A 25,210-nucleotide genomic window follows, 5' to 3' on the forward strand; every position below is an offset into this window, starting at 1 on the left:
AGATCTTATAGTTGTTCTATGATATTTGCACATTGTTCCTAAAAATATTATAGGATTACTTTAAGTTTTTTTCCTCACATGAGTTGTCCGGGACTTCTTGCAGAGGTGATTAGAGCCATCTCCTTCTTTCTTTTATTATAGTGCAGTATTCAGATGTATTCCCGGCGGGGTGAGAAAATCGCAGTGCGCATGCGCAGCGTAGTCATCTGACATGTGAATGCAATGAGCGTTTCGCATTGCTCTGCTACATCGAGGGCCACCTCTGTACGGCTGAGCGGGACACAGAGAGACTACATGAAAGAATATTTTTTGTGCAAGAATAGTACAGAAATAAACACAGAGTAGCATACAAGACGACCTAGAGGTTTGGTGAGTTGCATGTGGTGAGATTTCTCCGGAGATGTAGCCACGGGCGTGAGTGTAGGTTGTTTTATTTCCCCAGCTGCTGCATGGCTCTTCCCATGGATGCCATGAAAATCAAAACAGCCGACTGAGAGACCGCTGCTTCTCACGATCATAGATGGAGACACTGCGGTCGTGAGCGATGGATGCTGCTGAAAAGAGACACATTAGGTAGCGTTTACGAGGATCCAAGGAGAGCTGAACGTCTCGACTGCACAGTTTAGTTGCCACCGGGGCTGTCAAGAGGATGGATTTCAGCCTGCTCCGGAATCTCATCCGCAGATACGTAAGGGGCCCCGTCTGTCAACACTGATACAAGTGCATCTCAGCGTCTGCAAGTGCAACTCACACATGTTACATATGTTACCTTTCTGCTTTTGCTTCTCCCTTGTTTGCACTGAGAATTGAAATACCCTGTTGTTGACTTGTTGAAAAGGTAGAGCGTGGACGCGCCGCCGGCCGGCCGGGACGCGCGGCAGGCCGATAAATATTTTGTTTCTCTGTAATGATAAACATTTGATCCGAGCTGTTTCACTGTCCATTGAGTGTGGGCTGAATGGAGAATGTGCTAGTGGATCCAGATGCAGTAACGGCTGCTGGGTGTGGAGAATAGAAATGAACTTGGCTGGCCCAGTTAAGTTGAGCTAAAACATGAGTGATGCATGCACACTAATGTCGAAACTATGTGATGGACTTGCAGAGGAGACAAACCCACAGAGGGCTTGATATGAGTGGCCTTGATGGAAGCCATACTCACTTCCTGCCTTTTATCGTGATGAGGCAGAATGAGAAAGGCCACGAGGTTACAGTAGAAAGACTTGGGGAAGTGGAATGTACACCATTCAGAAAAGCAGAATTCAGCAGGGGCACCAGCAGTTCTTAGCTTTTTTTGATTATTGTGTAGGCATTTCTGCTTTATTTGATGGTGACAGTAGAGAGAGTGAGAGGAAAGGCAGGGAGGGAGGTTTGAATGACATGCAGCAAAGGGCCCTGGCCAGATTTGAACTTAGGCCGCTGCAGTTAGGACTTGATACATGGTACACATTTCACCAGGTGAGCCACCAGACTGCCCTGGCACCAGCATCTCTAATCACTGATCTAGTTTGTCTGCACGCAGGAAATGCACACATAATGGCAGAGTTGATGATGGCGAGTTTCAGCCGTATTACCATATTACTGACTGTTAAAAAAAGGCCAGTGCCGCCAGCAGCCTCTGATTATCTGCCAGGACAGGAAGCAGCTGGTCAGTGGGTGGCTGAATTACAGAAAGAAGGTCTAGTAGCAGCCATGACTGACTCTGACAGGACTAGAGATAGCCATCATCAGACAGGACAGGACACCGATGGAGAATCAACACATCTGCTATATATACACTGTATCGGTAATCCTTTGACCTGACCTTAAAACTGGCTCAGGTGCTGTGAAGATAATCACCTATGTAAGTGTGTGTGTGTGTGTGTGCATTTCTGTATGTGTCTCTGATTGTTAAAGGTGGGCCGAAGCTTGTGTGTATGTGTGTGTGCGTGTGTCTGTGCAGGAGGCGGGTGATGGTGTGCAGGGGGCATGACGGATGCTCCACCAGGGCTAATGTCGGGGGAAATCAAATCCACTAGTGAGGCACAGAGGAGGAGGGATGGGGGTCATTGAACACTTGCCTCATCCCTCACCCTGCTGTCATGCCTTCCTCCTTTGCATCTCGCCATCGTCACTTTGCCATGGTAACGTGTGGAAGAAGGGACAGAGACATGGCATCGTTAATTTAATTATCCAGATATTGATGAAGAAATGAAGGGATGGTGAGATGTGTGTGTCTTCTATTAGCCCTGCGCTCGTCAACAGCTGCTCCATTAATGAGGATACACAGATAAACAAAAATTGTCCTATACAAGGTTAACATGTGTTGAGTAGGGCAGGTCACTGTTTTGCACCTTGTTTCTGGTAGTGCTTGTGAACCTTGTATGCACCAAGGTCACTGCAAAAATGCGGCAAACCTTTTAATAATTAATTTCATAATTTTGCCATTGAAGGCAATGACTGAATTCGAGTTTTTCCTCATCCATGAAATAATGTGTTTCTGATTTAGTCCACATTGAAATGTCACAGCGGAGCATTTTACTTTCTTGCTGAAGTTTATGAACCATTCACTCCATCCCTTGTTTCTTTACTCTGCTTTGCTAACACCTTTTAATTTCAAACTGGAGCGTTCATGATAGGAGATCATTCCTAAAGCATTCACCTTGACTAATGGGAAACCAGCCTTTATTATCAAGAAAATGTGAACTGCGCTGCCAAATGCACTTCATTACTAACTGTGGCAAATTATTCATATCTGTCTAATATAATGCATTATAAGGACAAGGGAATTTTATTTCCTGAAGGCAGTACATCTTGTTCTGCATATAGCCCTGTTTTGTGACTTTAGAAAAAAATTTGCCTATTGCAGGATAAAAGCCTACATGGTGCAGTAAGTGGTTTTTGCAGAGGAAAATCTAAAGTCATGGCCTTTTTAGTGCATAAAGTTTAAATGGGACAGCGTGTTGTGTAATAACCTAAATCTGTTAAACTTCTTTCACTCTGCCAACATAAAGGAATTACTAAGCCCTCATGCAACAACATAGAAATATATATATATATATGTGTGTGTGTGTGTGTGTGTGTGTGTGTGTGTGTGCTCTTGTTATGTTATCTCAACAGACCATGGAACAAAAGGAAAGGAAGAGAGTTTATTGATAATGAGATTTATCTGTAAAACAACCTCCTGTGGATTGACCAGATTGCATGAGGGTGTGTGTGTGTGTGTGTGTGTGTGTGTGTGTGTGTGTGTGTGTGTGTGTGTGTGTGTGTGTGTGTGTGTGTGCGTGCGTGTGTGCCTGCGTGTATTGATGGGTCAGTGCATGTGTTACAATGTGTGTCCACTGTCTCCACTGCCTCCTGTTGGGCGCCCTTTTGTCGTCTGGTAATAATAGTGGTTGTGTGATGCCTCGGCCTGGCACTAAGCAAGGGATCCAAGAAAACTGCATGAGGTCATCTGGACAGGAAGGAGGGGGTGTGAGTTTGCCAGTGGGGGTCATATTAAAAAGTCCTGACATCTTATGAGGCCTTCAATGTGTTTTCCCATCTTTAAAGCTTTCTACTCCTTTCACACAGAGGCTAGTGATAATGACATTTTGATGTATATTGGCATCTCATGCTTTTGTATTTCCTTCCTTTTTCAGCTTTCTCTCTCGCCTCACCTTTCCCTCTCATGATGTGTAACTGTGTTTGTAGTGTAAAACCTTTCACACCGCCATGCAGATAACAGCAAGGCCAGCTGATCGGATCATTCCCCCTGATCTGAGAGGGTGCTGGGGTGGGTCCAAGGGTGCAGAAGGGGTTTAGAGAGGTGTCTAGCAAGTTTACAGCTCCATGAATCCCCTGGATAGTGTCGAAAGGCAGAGCTCAGCTTGGTAGATTACTGTTAGCTATTACTGCTACAAAGGGCTAAGGGCAGTCTATTCCTGTCCACTGGCCCCCTCAGAGGCTGGGCTCTGGCGAAGAGGGAAGCTTTAGGTGACAAACACACACGCACACACACCAGCTTTGTGCTTGGCTCGGGCCAAGCTGTGCCCACTGGCCTGCATGGATATCACAGAGAACAGCATTTATGTGCTGGCCTATAAGAATGGTTTGGTTTGCCACAGCATGCCCCGGAGACGGAGGTTTCATGCAGTTTCAATACAAGTTAACGTCGCAAGGCTGCACATCAGGATGTTGTCAGTTTAAAACGCAGCCAAAATGAGAAAAGGGGTTTTTAGGAAGCGGATTAGGGTGGCGGGAGAAAAGGAGAGAAGAGAGGAGAGGAGAGAAGTAGCACAGCTGGATTATACACTTATGTAACAGTTAGATCACATCAAGGCGAGTAAGGGAGAAAGCACAGGGGAAAATAGAAAAAATATTGTTATTTTAGACTATTTTGCTTCCTGGTTGCTTACATTTGTCCTTTGATGGTAAGGCAGGTAGTCTGTTAATTACATCATAGGTCTTGTAAAAATTTGGTGGCATGTTCCCCTTTGAATTTGGTGGCTGAGATAGTATTCACTAACACACGTTTGAAATCGCCCCTTTTCTCACAGACTGTACAAAAAATAATTAGTGTTATACATATTTTATGTCTATGCAAATGCTCACATTTCTATTTAGTGCTTAGAATACATCACATGTCCAGAGTGCTGAGGCAAATGTGGAACAGGCTGTATGGAAAGTAAAGATAACCCGTGTAGGATTTTTTTTTTTTTTAAGATATTATTATCTAATGAATGTTATAACAACCCTCAGCACTCACTTCCCCTGTGAGCTGCCTTCCATCTCCGTGTTTCATTATTTCCTTCCCCTTTGCTGTTTTTGATGTACAACTCAGCATTCTGTTTTGTTCTGGAAATTTTTCCTCCCACAGGGAATAGAGTTCACGAACTCCCAGTTGGACCAAACGAAAGCCCAAAGCAGATCACTGAGCCTTTTGTTTGCAACAGTAAAAAGTTGCAACAGTAATCTATTGGGATCTGTCGTTAAATCTTATTTCACAACATTGTGTTAATGATAAAATCCAATACATCACATCCTCGTTCCGTATATACCATAGATTCTGTACACATGCTATACATTTTGAACTGGTAAACATAGCCTATATCTGCCGTTACGTACTGTGTTGCTATGGTGATTAATGGCAGATGAGGTGCAGCAGTGTGAGTTGAACTGGTAAGCTTCTTCTTCTGTTGTACATCTCAGCGTCGAGTCCCTTTTATCTTTGTTCACATCCTACAGAGAAATCCACAGCTTCTCTGAATGACAGGTGGTATCTCTGCCTGCAGAGTTGGACAGGGTTCATGCTTTTGCCCCACTTGACTGTTTGCAGGATATCTGAAAGGGTTATGAATGGACCCAGGTCGACAAGGCAGTGGGCGTGGCTTCTTACAAAAAGGCACGTAACACCATCAAACTTTATGTGCCTATCAGCAGACGTAAGACAAGCGAAACCCTCCATTATTGGCCCAACATGGGGACACTTATTTCCTTTTGGCATAACCGCCCCACCATTTTTGCCAAAACTTGGAACGGTAAGGGTGACCTTAATGTCCGCAGAACAAACTCAGCCATGTCTCTTGATGCCCTGCAGGAGCAGCTGGAGATTAAATGCCTTGCTCACAGGCACCTCATCAGTAGTTTTCAAGGGAGGGAGCCTCCTGGTTCAGTCATGCCCCACCCTGCTCTAATTTCCCCAGCCAGGAGTTATCTGTGCTTGCATGCATTAATTAGTAATTAGTGGCTAGCTTTCTGGTGATTCTAATCAACAGCTCTTGATGATACATGGTTCACAAAATGATAATGTTGAGGTCTTAATGGTTTGTGATACACTAGTGCTGCTAAGGACAATATAATATATGGTGATTTAGCATTCATACTGTCGTTCATTTGAATGTATTAAAAAGATGATACAACATCCCTTAGAGCTACAGTTGCAATTAGTCGCTGAATAAAAAACAGCCCAATCAATCAACTATCCCATAGATAAAATACCAGGACTATCACACTTTCAAAAACATTGTTGTTGTTTTTTTTTACTCATCCCCTGAAACCACACATTCAGTTTGCCACAACTTTAATTTTCAGCATATCTTTGTTTTCCCATGTGGGAGTGTGTCCCATATGCGCCTGTATACGTGTGTTATGTAAGCATGTATGTGTTTCTGCAGCCCCTGCCTGGTTAACATGAGTAGTTCATTAAGGAAGAGCTCAGTCAGGGGAATTTAATCTGTGGGTTAATGAGGGATACCTGCCTGACATGGTGTGGGGTACTGCAGGGCAGCGTGGGATAGTGGAGCAGGGATGAGACAGGACCATTTAATCAAGCCAGTTAATGGTGGATGCTTTTATTATCCGTCTTTGGTAATAATGAACTAGACGACATGGGAATGTGGAGGCAGCCAGATTGAGTGGTGTGTTGTTGTGAGGTCAAGGCACACGGGCTGCTGTGACTCCATGGGTAAAGCATGGCACTGCCACGGTTAGGGGTCCAATTCCCACTGGGGCCACCCTCTTAAAAATAAATGCATTCATGGTTTTGTACAGTGCTTTGGATTAAAGTGTCGGCCAGCTGGTGTGTTATACATTATGCTTGGTTTGACAATAGAGAATTTGCAATAGGACAATAGGAACTTGTAATGAAATCACAGTCCTGTTTCTTTTCACCGTCCACATGACAAGAGTTTGCAGTGTTTTTGCTCACCAGTGTAGCTCCCAGGGTGAGAGTAGATTCACTCATTTTGGATGCCAACATTGAGGAACTCCTCCTGCAGAGGAAGTACACCACCTTTTGAGATATAAACAGTCAGTCAAATTAGTGTATAATAATTTTTTTTGTCTAAACTGTATCGGTTCTCAAGCTCTTTGTATCAATAAGTAACATTTATGCACATAATTTTCAAATGACATTTACATTTAGTGCACTAGTGAGTAAGATGACCATGCTAATTTTGCTTGAATAAAATGGATTGGGAAGTTTTAATTAGATTATTTTGAATCAGTTTGTCATCCAATTTATCATATGTGCTACTGTATATTTTATTAGTTGACTCAGATGTTATGCAGTAGATTGTATTTTAAGATCTGTTTGCACATTGTCACTCAGTTCTGCAGGATATTGCAGTGCATCGTGATGGAAATCGTATCGCGACCCATGCATCGTGATGTGTATTGTATCGTGAGGTGCCATCACTAGCCGCTATATCTTCCATGATGATTTAATAACAGCTTCTTCACTTGGAGGCCATTTCAGTTTTATCAATAAAGACAAAGCCTTCAAGTCCCACGCTCAGCCAGCCAGCAGCTCTGTCTGATGGAGCCGTTGAGTGGAGAGGGAACAGTGGGCCGGGGGTTGATACGGATCAGATAGGATTAATGATCAGATAGCTCCAAACCACAAAGCTCCCTCTCTGTCTCCCTCCGCATCTTTCTCCCACAGTCACATTGTCAGAGCAGGACACACTCTGCCAGGACATGGAGGGGGAGAAACAAAAGTGGATAGAAGATGAATGGTGGAATCAGGAAAATGCGAATCATGGGAAGGAGAGAAAGAAAGGAGAGAGGTGTTGAGAGAGATATAAAAGGAAAGTAGAGCATACTGAAAAACGTGAATAGGCTGAACAGATATGGTTGTGTGTTTTGTGAAAGGGAGAGTTCATTCAAAATACAAAAAAAGATATTTTCCCAATTAGTGCTGTCTGTTCATGCAGATAGTTATTGAGTGATTTGGTGAGGTTTTCAGCCTGATCTGTCCTCACCCCAGTACAGTGGGATGGGTTTGCTTAGTGGAGCAAACCTCAAAGCCAGAGGAACAAATGTAGACTCTCGTTGGGAACTATTTCCCACCACAGAACATGGCAAACTGTATCTATCCGAGGTGAGTAGCAGTTCAAAGAAGATTAATACAGTTTGCTGGTGTCCTTAGACAGGAAATAGATCCCCACCAAAACTCCTTGCTTCAGAGGGCTGTGAATTAATTGATCCATGTCATTGTTTCTGGAAAGAGCTGTTGCTGTTGAATAACATAATGTACATTTTTGACAGCTGGAGCTCCACAGATGAATACCTTTCCAGCCGCGTTGTATTGAGGTGAAGGGAGACCGGGCAGATTGAGGCAGTCTGCAAACTCAATCACACAGAGGCACGGAGATCTGGATGCATAGATTGCACTCGGGTGAAGTGGGAAAATACACTCCCCCTGAAACCACCCTCCTCTAATTAATACATTGAATTTGGAATGAACTGAGGGCAGCATACACTTCCAGCTCGCTGTGTTACACTTTCCATGCTGATGCAAACATGCCCGTTGACGTTCTCTCTCTTTCTCTCTCTCTCTCTCTCTCTCTCTCTCTCTCTCTCTCTCTCTCTCTCTCTCTCTCTCTCTGTCTGTCTGGCTTTCTCTTTTTCCCAGAGGTGGATCAAGGTGTTATTTTTGACTTTGTTATCATGCAGGTCAGGATTGACTGACTGACCAACACACAGAAATAAACACACACACGCACACACACAAACACACAATGTTGGGTCGGTGTTGGTATAGAATGTCATTTTGGCAGAGGCCTCTCATTTTCCTTTAACTCAAAACTCGTCATTAGGCATAGATCATCTTGACAACACGGCAGCTCCTTTGGTTTCAGTTTTCTGAACTTGGTCTCAACTCCCACTCAAACTTAGATTTTTTTTTCCCTTGACCTTTTCAGTGTGGGAACTTTGAAGGTCACAAGTCTCCTTTGTCTCCACTCATTTTCAGCTTTAGTGAACATTATCTAATTTAAGCTGCTATCTGTCATTCCCTTTGCCTTCTGTCTTTCTTCCTCTCTTGATGACTTTCTTTTATTCTTTCTTTCGTCATTTCTTTCACCCTTTAATTTCTCTTTCTCCCTTATCTCCTCACTTTCACTTTTTCCGACTTTCTCTCACATTCTCCCTCTCTGTCTCGCCCCGTTTCCCCTCTATTTCACAGTGACTCTCTGGGTCATGTTGTTGCCCTAATATTTCAGAGGGGGCTCAAGTCAGCTGACTCTCTGTTGGCTGAATGTCTATTTTTATCTCATAGCCAAATGCCTGTTGATCACTGTGGATGAGTTGACTCTTTAGATTCTGAGTTCTCAGGCTACAGGAGCTTTTATTTTAAACTGGGCCTGCACAGTTCAACACTGTCGACTAAGGAAGGGGAACTTAGTCATCTTTTGATCATGTGTCTGTGCTGACCAAGGGTTATGGACCTAGTTTTGCTATGATTTTGGAGCCTCAAGTTCAGTGAAAAGACTAATAACACCTTCCCCACTCTGACCTTGGGGCACAAAGATACTGTATTAGTTAAGAGATTTTATCATCAGTAAAGTTCAGGTACAGTGTCCCTGCCAAAGTGCTGAGGGCATTTTAAGCATTGAAGCGTTGGTTCCACTGAAGTGTTTGTTCCAGAACTTTCTGCTAATGGTCAACACTTCTGCTTTGAGCTGTGTCAGGCTGGGTGCTTTGCCAAAGGCTGCACTCACTCTGCCCACTCAGGCCAGAGCATTTGTAGCCATGTGGGAAGCCAAATGGAAACAAACAGCTGAATGTTGTGGTCTCCTGCCTGTTGTCTTTTCTTGGAGAGCTCTCTTGTCACTCCCACCCTCCATGGTGTTTAAAGAGGGACACAGAAAATGTGCTGTGGAAACCTCCCAGAATGCACTCTGTTAACCCAGACCTGTCATTCTGGAGAGATTTGCTGCTGTTGCTGCTGATAAACAAACACTGGAGCTGCTTAAACAGTAAAAGATTATCGGTGATCTGAGGTGCAATTTTGCATGTGCACAATCTAAAATGTATACATGTATGTATATGCATGTGTGTGTGTATGAAACAATCCTTGTCTTACACACACACACACACACACACACACACACACACACACACACACACATTTAGATATAGATATATATATATATATATATATATAGATATATATAATGTGTGTATTATTATAGGAGAACCAGCAGGAATGTAGGGCAAGGATTGTTTTGGAACTGTACAAAGACTAAGAGAGAAATCGAGGGATGGTGCAGAGAGCTCTTGAGGGAGGAACTGAAAAGATATATGACAAATCCACACTTGTGTGAGTCAGAGCTGTGCCCACCTACACACATCAACATACACTCATACTTCAGTCCACCCTGTCTTTTTGTTTGTTGCAAGTAGTGGCTGAAGTTGTCAAAAGCGGTCTTATGTAACATTCTGTTTCTTTAGCACATGGTTCAGTCCAGGATAGTTAGGCAAACATCCATCAGAGCTCATCAGAATTCGGAAAGAACTGAAATGAGTCCCTAAGCCTGTTTGCCAAGTTTATTGCATTAATGAGGGATTCAGTGTGAGGTTGTTAGCACTGAGTAATGTAAACAAGGCAGAAAGCTACAGATAGTAACATTGGACATACAACCTATTATGCAAAAGAGGTTACATCAGATAAACAGTAATCATGTACACTCTAGCTTTCACATGCATACACTTCATACAGAATACATCTGCATTTAATATTAGTTTGACTCTAGAGACATAGCCGGCATCAGTGTAGAGAATTAATGAGGGTGAGTGGCCAAGGAGAGTGAGATAGTTATAAATAAAGACTTTTATATGTATAAAAGGCTATAATGTTTGATTTAACTCAATGTTCTTTCTCTTCCTTTGTCTCTCTCCATCTTTTCCCAATGCATATCGCTCTCTCATCAGTGTGTGGGGGAGGAGAACTGGGTGGACAGTCGGACCATATACATCGGGCATAAAGAACCTCCTCCGGGAGCTGAGGCCTACATCCCTCAGCGTTACCCCGACAACCGCATCGTCTCGTCCAAGGTGAGCGAGCCCCAGCCCTGCGTTAACTATGGCAGCCGCATCGGCCAGCCTCAGAGACTGAGTCAGCGGCATGACATTGTTTATCATAAATGCCATTCATTGCTTATATAGTTGGACAACCATGTAATGCTTTTTGATGACCATGTTGTAAAAGTGACACATTTCACAGACCCACATTCATTTCGCCGGTGTTTGACAAGCTGTGACATAACCGTTTCCTTCGCATTTGAAGGATTGACAGACGGCAATTTCTGCTTTTCTCTCTCCAACAGTACACCTTCTGGAACTTCATTCCCAAGAACTTGTTTGAACAGTTCAGAAGAATCGCTAACTTCTACTTCTTGGTCATATTTCTGGTCCAGGTGAGATTGCCATGACAACGCAACAGTCATGCCTCCTCTTTTCCATGTCTGAATGGAAATTACAAGACAGTAGCTCACAAGGAATACTCTCCCAGAGATCCTTTTGTTGTCTTTAAAGCAAAAATTCATCCTAAAACACATTTGGACAGTTGACCACATTCCTTGCATCTGGGGTCCATTTTGTTCTGTACGATATTTTTCTTATTCCCACCCATGAGTGGTGTAGACCCGATGATGCAATGTTAAGATATTTTGATAGCATTTCTCAGCTATCTAAAATATCAGCAGCAAATGTCAGGTTTTGTTGTCCATCCCTCACAAACGTTCACTACTCATACAGGGAGAGATCCATTGCAGAAAAGGAAGAGATGCCAATTTCTCCCCCTGGACTACGTCAATGGGTCTTCATGTACTGCAGCCACAGCTTTGTCTTTGCGTATCTTTCATCGGTAGTGTGTGAAATATAGCACCCGCTTAACAGTATCAGCCAGGCATGGCACACAACAGTATTGCTCTCTCTGCGTTGCCACATTTTCTCGACTACAAAGTCTCACTATGCTATCACTATCGCTCTCTCCTCCTACACATATACATCACAGAGAAGCCCCTGCTCTCAATAACATAGGAAATCACTAAGTGAATAGGATTAGATGAAGCAGATGGTGTAGTAGAGCGGTTGTGATAGTTGATGAGGTGGTTATACTACAAAGTAGATGTGTAGATTACTGAGGAGGGGGTGGCTACTCTCGCTGACAAATTTCAAAGGCCATAAGGCTGATAAATGGGTTTACTGTAAAACATGAGAAAAAATAAATTGGTATAATCTGTACCTTGTTTTCTCTTTGCTGCACCACCGTGGTGGGGGTGTAAAGCCATACACTAAAAAACTAAATAACAAATGAAAGTCACATAAGGATAGTATCTTAAAATTGGCTCGTTCTCATTGTGGAAATGGATAAGACAGAGTGCATGAGGACAGAACCAAAGGTCCTACACCACCTGACATAGAGCTGGGTGAAATATTAATATTACATTGATATTGTGATTTGAGACTAGATATTGTCTGGGATTCTGGACATCATAATATCATAATTTGACATAACTGTTGTTTTTTCGTGGCCTTAAAAGTTGCATTACAGTAGACGGATACAGTTTTCTGAACTCATTAGACTATTCTATCTGTTCTATTATCGAACTCTACCTGCTTGGTCATCCAAATCCACATTATTTATTATTGGTTATCAAAACTATCACAGTGTAAGTATTTTGTAAAAGCACCAATAGTCATGTTTATATTTGATTTTTTCCATATGAGCCTGCCCTTACCTGACATTTAAAATAACACAGATGGCTGCACAGTGCCTTTGTCCAGGTTTAGCTGGGACAAAGCTGGGAAGAACTACTGGGTGATTCCAGTAGGATTATGATTTTACTTATTTATTTATGTTTTGGATTAGCAAAGAGGAGACTTTTGCACCAGCACCACTTAAGTGCTGGCCACTAAGGTTTTCAACCATGTCATCACCATGAGAAGCACATGAATGCTATGGCACACTGATGGCACATGAGCAGCTTCTGCTTTTCTACCAACACAGAAAACATGCACCAAGCCTAATAGTGTAAGAAATTCCTATAATGGATTTTTCATTTAAGTATAGATGGATGAAATGGAACGATTTGATTCCCAGATGATTACTTGGTGTAGCGCAGTTTATTAGATTGCTGTTTGATTTCCTTTTCCCCTCTGCACTTACTTACTCAGCATTGCATTACTTGGCATCCTCTTCCCTCTCCTGTTTTTACCCCCCTCCTCCCTCTTCACCCTCCATCTTCCTTGTAGCTTATCATCGACACCCCCACCAGCCCAGTCACGAGCGGACTGCCCCTCTTCTTCGTTATCACCGTCACCGCCATAAAACAGGTAGGACGTCCACAAACATGTACACACTTCCAGGAAATCTCGCTTGCTGCAACCCCCTTCATATACCAACTCCCAGCCCTAAACACACACACACACACACATTCAAGCCGCTCTCATTCCTACATACACATTCCTCTTCCAGCGAAAAAGGACACACCATTGAATATGTCTGGTGATGTGAGAAATATGATAATGAATGGTCTCCTCTGTTAATCGCTCTAGCTGAGTATCCCGTGCCCTCGGGGGAGGCATTCTCTCACTGCGTCCCACTGCTGAGGGATGGGATACTATCAGTGATAGATGGAGTTCTTCTGGCTAAGGAAGCCTGGACTTTATTGGGACATAAATCTAAAACATGACGTGTTGGCTAGAGATTCAGGAAACAGGTCACCAAGCTCGGGGAACACAATGCTAATTAATTACAGCATATGACTTTCACCCCTTCCTGCTCTCCCTCTCTCTCCCTCGATCCCACACTATGCTCTGCCCCCATTTCTCTCTGCACAATAATCTATATTCTCTGCCCCCCCCACCCCTTTGGTTTCCACCTCCCCCCATCTCTCTCTCTGTCTCTCTCTCTCTCTTTCTCTGTCTTTCTGCATCCCCCTTGCTCCATCTCTCTCAGGGCTATGAGGACTGGCTCAGACACAAGGCTGACTGCTCTATAAATGAGTGTCCAGTGGACGTGGTGCAGCAAGGGAAGGTGGTGAGGACGCAGAGTCACAAGCTACGGGTAAGAATGGCCTCATTAGAGCTGCACAGCACCTGAGGCCACAAAGCAGCACCACTGTAACACTGCATACATCTCCTACCCTCTACATCTCCCTCTCTTTTTGTTTCGCTCGCTCTTCATCTCTCTTTCTTTCCCAGTAATAAACTGCTTTGAGACTGTGGCGGAGCAGCAGTCAAAGTGCCCCCCAGCGCACTGTGCAAGAGTCCTTTTGGAAAGTGAACTGAAGGACTGATGTATTCCATTAGTTGGGATGAAAGATACGCATATTTGTGTACTGAGAGCAGCAGCGCACCAACCCCAAAGAGATCTGGTGCAGAGGTAGCTGCAGTTATGTCATCTCTGATCGTTAATCCATCAATCCACTTTTGAACACAAGAGGCTGTTAGGCTTCTCCCCAAAGGGAGCGCAGCCAACAGGTGCTCCTGCCAATTATATCCTATGAGAGCGCACAAGTCCGTATACTGTATGTGTGCTGGAGTAATAAGACAGTGAGGGTACAACCTACTTTTGGACCGTGAGGTGAGTGACCGAGATGCCGCACATCTTCGTAAAAGCTTACCATAATAGCATCCCCACCCCCACACATGCACACACAGTCTCCTCCCTTGTATAATGGTGGCTTTGTTGACAAGGATTTGTGTCTCTACAGTGGGAAAGATTAGACATCAGATAGGATGCACAGCCTGTTGTCGTGTTCTCTTATGTCATTCTGATGCAACAGAAGATCAGGCTTGATTTCAGTCGACAGATTGCAGGGAGATCAAATACACAGATGTAATACAGCAGTAAGAACAGGAGTGTGTGAAATGACACCCAGAACACCCCTCGCCCCAAATTTGTTGACCTAATAGTCCTGTTTGTGTTAATAGATTCATGGCAGGATTTTCGTAGAATAGCACTTTTCAGCTCAGTGAAAAAAAACAAAAAAAACAATGCAAAACAATGCAAAAAAAACAATGCAAACAAATACATCAGCATATATTTGTCATTTCATCCTCAAGTGAATGAAAACAGATTATTAGTATCCATTTCGGTGTGTAGTATATTAATGTACAGATATATTATGTTTGAGTTTTCCCTACTCTAAGGGCAGGTATAGTAAGCCCCGGGGCGTATAGTTTATTTTGTGTTGATGGATCCTATCAAGTGCGTAGGGACTGTGTGGGCTGCGGGTCAGCTTCGAATGTGGCTTCAACACTGCTGCGCAGCCTTAAAGGTTACAGAGCGGTGCAGTTTGCGTTACCATAGCAATACTTTTCACTGAATTTCATTGGTCGGGGAAACATGTCCTGTGAAAGACATTCTACATCCACACACGCAGACACTCTCTGTCTCTTGTGTGTCTCTCTCCGTCGCTCTCCCCCTCTTTCTCTTTCCCTCTCCCTCTCTCCCTCCTCTCTCTCCCTCTCTTCCGGCATGTTCTGTACCAAGGTTTCTCGCTGCCTTAGATCAAACAGAAGGGATTAGAGTGAGAATTGGGAGCAGGAATAATGATGAATATATTAATCATGAAAAATCACAGAGCGCGTGTCATGTGTATGGTCACCGTGGAGATGGGATTTATCAGCGCTTAAGCTGCTCCGCTCTCATAATCCGTTATGCAACTACTCAATCCCTCGGAAAAAGGAGAGTGAAAAAAAAAAAAAACAGGAATGTTAAAAGAAGAGCAGCCGTGTAGCCCCAGGTCTATTTCTTTGTCTTTTGGTGTCTGTGTTTACTGTCACATCCAGTCAAAATACTTATCATTTATTATTGATGTGAAAGCCATTACGGGGTGTGTGATGTTGCTGTCCTGTCGGCTCTGCTCCGCTCTGCCAGGTGGGGGACGTTGTCATGGTGAGGGAGGATGAGACGTTCCCCTGTGACCTCATCTTCCTCTCCTCGAGCCGCCATGATGGGACCTGCTACGTCACCACCGCTAGCCTGGATGGGGAGTCGAGTCACAAGGTAATAGGTGTGCATGTTTAGGCGCTCGGGCACACACACACACACACACACACACACACTCTCAGGCAAACACACTGCATGATTTATTCAGTTTTAACAACGGACATGGTGGTCATCTTCCTTAACCTTTGCTTTCCTTACACTTTGATGTTAAAAGCACTGTATACACCATATTTAACTGCAAATTGATATGAGTGCAAAGTTTCATAATTACAGTTATTTTTGGCTGTGCAATAACAGGTTTCTCCACTGTTAGATTAATACTATTAGTTTAATATCCAAACATATTTTAGTCTCCAATCTTAACCTTTTTATTCAGCACAACTGGACTTCATATCCCTTGAGTTTATTTCCTTGTGTTGTCTTTTTATCCTGTCCATTTAAGCAATTTTTTTCAGAACTTTCATTAGCTGTGTTCAGTTGAAATAAAGTTTTCTGTTTTCTGTCTTTCTTTTGAAAATGGTCCTAAATTCAGTTCCACATGCTAATACAAAGATCTTGATGAGTCTGAAATTGGGCTTCCTAAACCCTGCACATACCCTGACCCTGTCCAAACATCCATCAATGCACACACACACACACACACACACACACACACACATATACACACAGAAATGCACAAAAATGCAAGGGAAGCCGCCTAATTTTCACCTCATTTCACTTCTACAATGGTGTTCATTGCCATCACTCATATGACCATACGCACGAGTGAGCCCACACACACACACACACACATGCACGCGACAGCCAGCGTAGTCCGTCCGCCCACCTCCCCATACATATTCCACGGCCGACCCCCTGATGTGCTCACCGTCCCAGCATGCCGCCTGCTGCTGACCCAAGGGATGCCGCGGTGACTCACCTCCCCGTCTACCAGCCACCACCAGTTGTTTGTAAAGCCTGCTGGAAGCTGGGCCGTCGAGCTGAGCCGCCAAACACACACAGCTCTAATTAGTAACTGCGGCTGACATTTCCCTCGTCTTCTTCTTCCCCTCCTCCACCTCTCTGTCTCAGACCTATTATGCTGTACCAGATACCATGGCCTTTACAACGGAGCAGGAGGTGGATTCTCTACATGCCACTATTGAATGTGAACAACCGCAGCCTGACCTCTACAAGTGAGTGTGACACACTCAAATGGATGTATGTTTCGTCCACGTGTTCACACACCTACACACACGTGCCTCAAAATCGATGTCCCTCCGGCATTGTCTGGAATTATCTGATTATCCTTGTTTTTATCTGTGTCCAGATTTGTGGGACGCATTAACATTTACAAGGACAGAGAAGAGCCTGTGGCTAGGTGGGCCTGTCTTTATTATGTCCGTCTTTGTACTTTTCAATCACAGTGCTATCTCTTAGATGCGTCAAACGTCTTAAATGGAAAGATTTTAGACAGACGAGTGGAATAAACAACTGCCTTTAATTCCTGCAGGCCGCTGGGGGCTGAGAACCTGCTCCTCAGAGGAGCCACGCTGAAGAACACACAGCATATTTATGGTAGTACCACGTGGATTCACTTTGCCTAACGTTTCTTGAATATCAGCATGCTGGAAAGGGTGATGTCAATATTGTCATGGTAACCCCAGGTTGTCTTTCCACTCAGCTGTTGCAATCTACACCGGCATGGAGACCAAGATGGCACTTAACTACCAGTCCAAGTCTCAGAAGCGCTCTGCTGTAGAAAAGTAAGATTACCCTCCTCACTTCCCTGGATTTAGTCTGTTTTTTTTAAATGATTAGTACATTTCCTCATCATTTACCTTTCTGTCTCCCTGTAGGTCCATGAACGCCTTTCTGATCGTGTATCTGTGCATACTGATCAGTAAAGCTGTGATCAACACCGTTCTGAAGTACGCCTGGCAGTGGTCTCCTGACCGAGACGAGCCCTGGTACAACCACAGAACTGAGATTGAGCGCCAACGTCATGTGGTCAGTTAGTCAAACACCTCTCGAACATAATAATAATAATAATAATAATAATAATAATAAAAATAAAAACACAGTGTGACGAAGAGCATGAGTCTTTGGTTTAACAGAAATTCAAATCAATTCATAAATCACCACTTGGCAATTTGAGAATAATTATTCTTTTTCTTAATGATTCAGTCTTGAGTGTATAAGCCACAACTCGACTCAATCATTCCATTCAAAACTTAATTCTAAAATTGTATATCCTTTTAATAAATGTGCAGTATTGTAAAACTAACAGTGTTAGAAATGTGAAAATCAGGAAACAGAATTGTTTGTGATATATTTATTGTAGAAGCACATTGACAAAAAACTTGCATGGCATCCTTTTACATCACCATAATGTTAGGTCTTTATGAGTTTTTTTTTTTTTTTTTTTTTTTTTTTTAAGAATCATGAATAATCAATCCAAAGCATTTCATATTGATTCAGACCAAAGTCAAAGCCATTCATTTCATTTATTTGTTTGAGCAGATCGATGCAGTTGAATGAGCCAAATTTATAATTAATGCATCAATGCAATTAAAGAATCTTGACATTGTGGCTGACTAACGACAGACCTCAGCTTCCTCAAACCTTAACTCGGCCTGACGCTGTAAGTCAAAAGGTTCTTCTTTCTGTTTGTCTCTGCGTCCACTCCCTCAGGTGATCCGAGCGTTCACAGACTTCCTGGCCTTCATGGTCTTGTTTAACTACATTATCCCCGTGTCGATGTACGTGACGGTGGAGATGCAGAAGTTCCTGGGCTCTTATTTCATCGCCTGGGACGAGGAGATGTTTGACGAGGAGCTGGGAGAGGGAGCGCAGGTCAACACCTCTGATCTAAATGAAGAGCTGGGACAGGTACATGAGCATTTTATACACATACACACACACACACACATGCACACCAAACACATGCATATAGTATCTGAATGTAAACAGTTTGCAGAGGTGTCCTTATCCATGCCCTTGCTCTATCTCTCTCTGTTAGGTGGAGTATGTGTTTACTGATAAGACGGGCACTCTCACTGAGAACAACATGGAGTTTATTGAGTGCTGTGTGGACGGCAACGTCTACATCCCTCACGCCATCTGCAACGGCCAGATCCTCAGCGCCGCCTCCAGTATAGACATGATCGATTCCTCACCTGGAGGATACCGGAGGGTGAGTGTGTGTGTCCTGACAAAGTTTGTGAATTGCCTTAGCCAGCCTGGCTGTAGACACAAGCAGTCGTAGGCAGATTTGGCTGTGCTCACTCTGCTACCAAACAGAGGTGGAAACAGAGCCTTCCTAGCATTGTAATTTACATTAAAAAAAAAAAAAAAAAAAGTATATATCAACTCTATATTCTTGGAGAAAAAAAGTGAGTGTGTCATACTTGTAGCAAAATATATATTAACCTGCCACAATTTCAGGCAGGTGGTACATTATTGCAGTACTTTTGGACATTTTCATATAAATCAATGTCCATTTTGCTTTTTAGCTTTTACATTTACTATTCTAAACAACTGGTGTGTGGAAATTCTCTCCAGTGAGCAATCCAGCTGTCCCCAGGAAGCATTTTATGGCAGCGGTAGCAGCAGCTTGTTTGGAGTAAACAGAAGAAGTGCTGGGTAGTTTAGCATGAGCAGCAGGAGCCACTGTGACTGAGCAGACAAAGGAAAGAGCGCTACCTGCAGAAAGGCGATCTTCATCACATGAAACTGTAAGGGAAGAAATGTCACATCGCTGGTTCGAATGCCAAGTGACCTGTGGGAAGGGCAGCACGCAAACACCAGCAAAGACTACCAAGTACCAGAGATGTCATTGAGCAAAAAAAAAATGTTCCCTGATGATTTCAGTGCATTTATATTTCATCCCAGTAGTGCACCTTGAACTGAACTGAACTGAACTTTGTGCAAGTGATTATATAATGACTGGTTGTGTGTGTGTGTGTGTGTGTGTGTGTGTGTGTGTGTGTGTGTGTGTGTGGCTGCAGGAGCATGAGGACCTGTTCTTCCGGGCGCTGTGCCTGTGCCACACGGTGCAGGTGAAGGAGGAGGAGACGGTGGACGGCATCAAGAGGGGCATCCACCAGGGCAGACCCACCTCCTTCTACATCTCCTCCTCCCCCGACGAGGTGGCGCTGGTCGAGGGCATGAAGAGGTACCGAGGAACCCGCTGAAAATGAAACTGGTTCTGCTCTTGAAATCGAATCGAATCAGCTATCATATTTCTTGGATGCTGCAGCCCCATGTAACACGCACAGTCAATATTCAGCACTTCAGAAAAGAAGCAGCCTTATTTTTAGCCATGCATTTTTGAGTACATATAGGTTGTTTTGACAAAGTTTAATAGATCTAAGTTTTATATTGTTCCAGCAGCCCATAGAGAACATTATATGGAAATGAAAACATGAAAATCACCAGAATTTAGGTATTGTGATTTCAGATTATTGTGATTTTTGTTTACTTTTTCTAACACTAGACCATGGGACAAAGTTTGGTCATACACTTCTAGAGACTCTATATCATGAGTCATATTTCTAAAAAGCGACTTTGGGTACCCTGAAAAGCACTCAACAATGTCATGTATTATTATTATTATTATTAAAAACAATGCTCATCATGTATTTAAGTATTTAAGCAGTCTAAGAATTGTGATTCTACAAGTATTATGATTTGATGTTACGATTTATTGCGATTTTTGTTTTTTGAAATATATATCGATTCAGGAATTTTAGTAAAAAAAAAAAAAAAATGATGATGCTTAAGTGAACTTATATTTTTTTTTTTCCCATACCAGAAGTGGACATGAAAGATTTTCATGTGACCACAACCATGTGCTTAGTGCCATTTCTGCTTTCGGGTTGTTGCGTTAAAGCCACTCCGTCAGAGTACCTTTAGCCTTTTCTGAGCAATACTGCATATTTCTTCTTTTCTCTCGCACTCACATGCTCTCTCTCTCTCTCTCTCGCTTTCTCTCTCTGTCTCTCTCGCTCTCGCTCTGTCCCTGACTCACTCACTCTTGACTCTCTGCCACTTTTTTCTCTCTCTCTTTTTCATTCACTCTCTCTCTGCCAGGTTGGGTTACACCTATCTGAGACTGAAAGACAGCTACATGGAGATTCTCAACAAAGATGATGAGATTGAGAGGTGGGTCTTATAAGCGTCTGTTTTGCTTTCATCACAAGAAATTAAATGAAGCCCGTTGCCGCAGGTTTGACCACACACAAACTGTCCACATGGATCACATTCAGTAGTTAAAACCGTAACCACTGTGAAGAGTGGCCGGGGTTGTTTTTAGAAAATTGCTCAATCAGATCAAAACGTCCCTGACGACCTGTGGGATTGAACGGCAACACATTCTGTGTGTGTGGTTTTGTAAAAGCATGTTTCGATCCATAGGAAGTGCTCATGTAACCTCCTTCTCTACATCATTCTCTGCAGTGGCCTGTCAATAGAGAGCTATTTTAAGGAAGCGGGAGAGGTAGAAAGAGAAAGAGGGTGGGCGAGAGACAACTAGCAGGGGATGAAGACTTTGAAGGGAATGGGAGGTAAAGGGCTTGAGGGTGTTTTCACACTCTGTCTGTTTCGGCCATTCAAGGGAAAGTACTGAAGCTGAAATTAGTCATTTGGGCACTCCACACACTCTCCAGGCCAGGCTCAATTGAACCGAGTCACACCTCTAACTTAGTCGGAGTACAGTGTTGAGTTTTGAGTCTGAATTACGGTTCGCTTCATTGCTTCATCGCTTTAAAATCTGCCTGTTAATGAAGGATTTCACAGAACAATTTAAAAATTTACAAAACAAGATAGATCGTTTCTGAAGAAGCTGGAGATGTGATAACAGTGCAAGTGACATCTGAATTGCTACAAGTGGTAACTGCTGCGCTGTAAAATTACCACTTAAAATCCATGAAAACGTCCAACTGTAAAAACACTGTAATTTTCAGACATTACTGTATTGGAGATGAATAGGCCCTAATAGGCTCTGTCAGTTTACCTTATTGGCTGGTATTTGAAAACAGACCATCATTAGCCAAACAGGCTGAGCGCTGAACAGCCTGACTCACAATTTGGAATATCTGTGTTTTTATAAATCAAGCCGTACAAATAGCATGCCATGATAGTGACAGAGGCAGACTTGAAAAGACAGATGGTAGCATGAATGGAAAGTGGAACAGGAGCTTATCAGAAATGAAATAACCTGAATAAAATGCACCAGCCTCTCTTTTAAAAGAAAGGACAGTGTGAATGTGAGTTGAGTCTTCAGGTCCTCTTTTTGCCTGCTCGTCAAAGACTGATTTCAGTTCCTTTTACAAAAGAAAATCCACAAAAGAGGATAAATCAAGAGGTGAACAGAAATGGAAAAAACTTGCAAAGAGAAGCCCCTGTGGAAATAATGTCGCAGCTTTGAGTTTTATGCCAATACGGATGTTTTTTTTCCCTCAAGGTTCGAGCTGCTACATGTGCTGAACTTTGACTCTGTCAGAAGGAGAATGAGTGTCATAGTCAAGTCAAGCTCAGGTAAGACATACACACACAGAGAGAAGCACAGTAAATACACATATCAATTTCATGCCATTACACAGGCTCTTTTTGCAGTTTGTTCCTAACTATGTGGGTTTATGCATGTGAGCTTATGCGCATGTGTTTGTTTGTGGATCCTCAGGAGAGTACCTGCTGTTCTGTAAGGGAGCAGACTCATCCATCTTCCCGCGGGTGGTGTCTGGAAAGGTGGAGCAGGTGAAAGCCCGGGTGGAGCAGAACGCTGTGGTGAGTGTAAAGGCATATTTCAGACCATTCTTTAGGTTTGCTGATGCATCATGCCTATAATTAGCCCTGACCACGGTTAAAAATAGTTTGTAAAACAGCAGTGAAATTCAGTTTTTCTGTAGGGCTGAATAGTGAATAGAAATAATATTAAAATCGCAATGGGGCCAAGTGCAATATCCAAATCACAGTAGCTGCAGTTTTTAGATAAAAGTACAAAGTGTGACAAAATCGCTTTGTAAATGAAGTATCATGGTGCTGCAGAGATGCCCTGCCCTGCAAATCAGTGTCTTCAGGCAAAAGATCATTTCTCTCTGTCTTCACAAACACAGGAGGGGCTGCGGACTCTGTGCGTCGCCTATCGGAGGCTGTCACCTTCAGAATACGAGGAGGCGTGTCATCTCCTGACCAAAGCCAAGCTGGCCCTGCAGGACAGGGAACAGAGGCTGGCTCAGGCCTATGACATCATCGAGAGGGACTTTGTGCTTTTGGGGGCCACAGCCGTGGAGGACAGGTGGGTCATCAGGGAGAGCGAGAAATGGAGACCGAGAGATTTAAAAAGAGCAGCAGCAGGGTGACAGAGGGGAGGGAGTTAATGAGTCATGAAGCCATAACTGAAGTGTTGTCACGACTCATGAAGGGGAACAGGATTCATTTCCAGCTCAGATACGCGACTTAATGATTCATCTCAGCGATTTTATTCTGTTCTGCCATTTTTTTTTTCTGCTGATCTTTCGCGTTCTGAATAGACTGACTGAAGTGCTGACCTACTTAGTTGCGATTTCACTAAGCGATCAATCAGCTTGCTGAGGGCTTGATTTGCTAATAGATGAACCGATAATTTCATAGAGCAGACAGGAGTAGTCATGTATGGATTACTTATCAGCAGTTCATAATTGATTGGTTGATAGATTGATGCTTGTCTTAACCTAGCCAATCCAACTCACTAATTGGGGGTTATTGACGTATTGGCGTGCAGGCTCCAGGAGAAAGCTGCAGACACCATTGAGTCACTCCACAAGGCTGGGATGAAGGTGTGGGTCCTTACAGGGGACAAGATGGAGACGGCGGCGGCTACATGCTACGCGAGCAAGCTGTTCCGTCGCAGCACCCAGATTCTGGAGCTGACCAAAAAACGGACAGAGGAGCAGAGTCTGCACGATGTCCTGTTCGAGCTGAGCAGGACCGTTCTTAGACAACGCTCTATTTCCGGGTATGGGGTAGAGCATTTGCACACACGTCCACAGCCCACAAATTATTTAAAAAATGCACCGTGTGGATGGTCACATCAGGGCATTTTCAAGGCTGCAGATTGTTTCAGTTGTAGCTGTGACTTGATTGGTCCATAATTACATTTCAGGTTGTCAGTCGACTGCCTTGACTTTGGTCTGATCATTGATGGGGCCACCCTGTCCGCAATACTGAAGCCCAATCAGGAAGGCTCTGGCAACTACCGTGAGATCTTCCTAGAGATCTGCCGCAATTGTAGCGCTGTGCTCTGCTGTCGCATGGCTCCACTGCAGAAGGCACAGGTACTGATGGAAAACTGCACTTCCTTTTGTAAACATATTCCAGGCACACTCTGAAAAGACTCGCTCACCAAAACAGTGGTACTTGGACTACAGATTGAAGAAAGGGTTTTTGCTTTCGCAGGTTGTGAAGCTGATCAAAGCCTCTAAAGAGCACCCCATAACCCTGGCCATCGGTGATGGAGCCAACGATGTCAGCATGATCCTGGAAGCACATGTAGGCATAGGTGAGCTCAGAATTAATAGGATTCCAAAGTGTGTGTCTGTGCTCGCATTGGCAAAAAAAAAAAAAAAAAAACACATGAAAGTGGTCATGTTTCATTTCTGATTAAGATTACTTTTAACAAAACTCTTTTGCTCCCTTAGGCATCATGGGTAAAGAGGGCCGCCAGGCAGCGAGGAACAGCGACTATGCCATCCCAAAGTTCAAACACCTGAAGAAGATGCTGCTCGTCCACGGCCATTATTACTACATTCGCATCGCTGAGCTTGTCCAGTACTTTTTCTACAAGGTACTTGAAGAACAACTTGTCTATTCCACACTGGCACACACATTTTAATCACTTTATCATAATTCCCAGTGAAACACTGAATTACAAAGAACCAGATTTTGGAGCTACTCTGACAGATTACCGGATTCATGAATCCCTGGTGCAACATTCTCTCCTGGAATCATGGCTACGATGATCAGTGTGGGCGGCATCCATATCAAGCAGTGCCCTGCCAACTGATTCATTTTTTCTTTTGGCAGGCCTGCTTGCTGCAGCCCACTCACCGAGCTTATAGCACACAATCTCTGCACAAACAGAAATTTGTAGATAGTAGCATTTTTAGATTCCCCAAATCTCTTCACGTGTACTCGTCACAAGCTTGTCACTCACGTCTTTTTTGTCTTTTTGTTCCCTCTTTATCTTTCTAGAATGTGTGCTTCATCTTCCCGCAGTTCCTGTATCAGTTCTTCTGCGGGTTCTCCCAGCAGGTACGTGCATGTTGCTAAAGTGGGGGGGTTACAGTTTCAGTTCCCTGACAAGTTCAGTTCCTCTAACATTGGCGCGTGCCGTGTGTGTTGTGTTGTCCCTTTTGCAGCCTCTGTACGACACAGCGTATTTGACGTTGTACAACATCAGCTTCACCTCGCTCCCCATCCTCCTCTACAGTCTGGTCGAACAGCACGTCACCATGGAGACGCTCAAGAGGGAGCCCTCCTTGTACAGGT

At 43.6% G+C, this 25,210-nt stretch overlaps 1 protein-coding gene across 3 annotated transcripts in view; it reads left to right on the forward strand.

Annotated features, from left to right (window-relative positions):
* Window positions 1-254: 254 nt before the first annotated feature.
* LOC115379870 (probable phospholipid-transporting ATPase IH) overlaps window positions 255-25,210 on the forward strand; it is a 34,412-nt gene continuing 9,456 nt past the window's right edge. For all 3 annotated transcript variants that reach the window (XM_030080808.1, XM_030080809.1, XM_030080810.1), the window contains exons 1-24: window positions 255-688; window positions 10,672-10,794; window positions 11,067-11,156; window positions 12,997-13,077; window positions 13,703-13,810; window positions 15,629-15,757; window positions 16,772-16,875; window positions 17,010-17,060; window positions 17,193-17,257; window positions 17,364-17,445; window positions 17,539-17,689; window positions 18,374-18,571; window positions 18,702-18,875; window positions 19,690-19,856; window positions 20,774-20,845; window positions 22,146-22,219; window positions 22,365-22,468; window positions 22,798-22,979; window positions 23,445-23,678; window positions 23,826-23,997; window positions 24,119-24,221; window positions 24,361-24,506; window positions 24,914-24,973; window positions 25,081-25,208. In XM_030080808.1, the coding sequence (XP_029936668.1) occupies window positions 650-688; window positions 10,672-10,794; window positions 11,067-11,156; window positions 12,997-13,077; window positions 13,703-13,810; window positions 15,629-15,757; window positions 16,772-16,875; window positions 17,010-17,060; window positions 17,193-17,257; window positions 17,364-17,445; window positions 17,539-17,689; window positions 18,374-18,571; window positions 18,702-18,875; window positions 19,690-19,856; window positions 20,774-20,845; window positions 22,146-22,219; window positions 22,365-22,468; window positions 22,798-22,979; window positions 23,445-23,678; window positions 23,826-23,997; window positions 24,119-24,221; window positions 24,361-24,506; window positions 24,914-24,973; window positions 25,081-25,208 (2,837 nt within the window). In that variant the 5' untranslated portion in view covers window positions 255-649. The remainder of the gene's footprint in view (window positions 689-10,671; window positions 10,795-11,066; window positions 11,157-12,996; window positions 13,078-13,702; window positions 13,811-15,628; window positions 15,758-16,771; window positions 16,876-17,009; window positions 17,061-17,192; window positions 17,258-17,363; window positions 17,446-17,538; window positions 17,690-18,373; window positions 18,572-18,701; window positions 18,876-19,689; window positions 19,857-20,773; window positions 20,846-22,145; window positions 22,220-22,364; window positions 22,469-22,797; window positions 22,980-23,444; window positions 23,679-23,825; window positions 23,998-24,118; window positions 24,222-24,360; window positions 24,507-24,913; window positions 24,974-25,080; window positions 25,209-25,210) is intronic.

The sequence above is a fragment of the Myripristis murdjan genome, chromosome 21 (genome assembly GCF_902150065.1).
Source record: "Myripristis murdjan chromosome 21, fMyrMur1.1, whole genome shotgun sequence".
NCBI lineage: Eukaryota > Metazoa > Chordata > Actinopteri > Holocentriformes > Holocentridae > Myripristis > Myripristis murdjan.